This window comes from Seriola dumerili, unplaced genomic scaffold, assembly GCF_002260705.1.
Source record: "Seriola dumerili isolate Sdu_G_001 unplaced genomic scaffold, Sdu_1.0 BDQW01000513.1, whole genome shotgun sequence".
NCBI classification, from domain to species: domain Eukaryota; kingdom Metazoa; phylum Chordata; class Actinopteri; order Carangiformes; family Carangidae; genus Seriola; species Seriola dumerili.
The window spans coordinates 578,425-578,927 of NW_019174768.1; the positions used below are offsets into that span (position 1 = coordinate 578,425).

Below are 503 nucleotides of genomic sequence, written 5' to 3' on the forward strand. Positions count from 1 at the left end.
TCCAGCAGGACACCAGACTCTCTGTCTCAGGTCTGTAGCTCTGCTGCTTCACTGCTTTGAAAAGGTTGGATGAAAATCAGCCGTGGAGGATGATTAAAATGTTTTGGATCTGTATTTATTAGATTTCTGTGTCTCGTCTCAGATTTACATCGTTAAAGTCTTTGATGCTTTAGAGTTTAAACGTCCTGGACTGATCTGAACGTGGAGAGTCTGAACTCCACTGGTCATTCCCAGAAACAACCCACTCTCAGCTGCACCTGTCTCCAAGAAGAGAGGGAGGGGTTCAGCTCTGGGGCTGTGTTGGTCAAAGTGTTGACCAGATCTGGTTCCCTCTGCAGGGGAACGTCCTGAGAGACCATCCACCCCTCCTCCTGGATCCAAAGGACTGAACTCCAAAGTCAAACCAAATTCCCGCCATCTCCTCCTGCTCCTCGTGCTCCTGCTCTCCTGTTGAATCTGTGTGGTTGCCTGGTAACTTGAGCACGTCCGACAAAAACACCTGA

The 503-nt window shown here is 49.1% G+C and overlaps 1 protein-coding gene across 2 annotated transcripts in view; it reads left to right on the forward strand.

Annotated features, from left to right (window-relative positions):
• LOC111235558 overlaps nt 1–503 on the forward strand; it is a 2,913-nt gene that overhangs the window by 2,344 nt on the left and 66 nt on the right. The window contains exon 4 of one of the 2 annotated variants that reach the window (XM_022764033.1): nt 339–471. In XM_022764033.1, the coding sequence (XP_022619754.1) occupies nt 339–454 (116 nt within the window). In that variant the 3' untranslated portion in view covers nt 455–471. Of the gene's footprint in view, nt 1–338; nt 498–503 lie in introns of those variants that run through there. The other variant, XM_022764031.1, reaches the window with a different exon arrangement.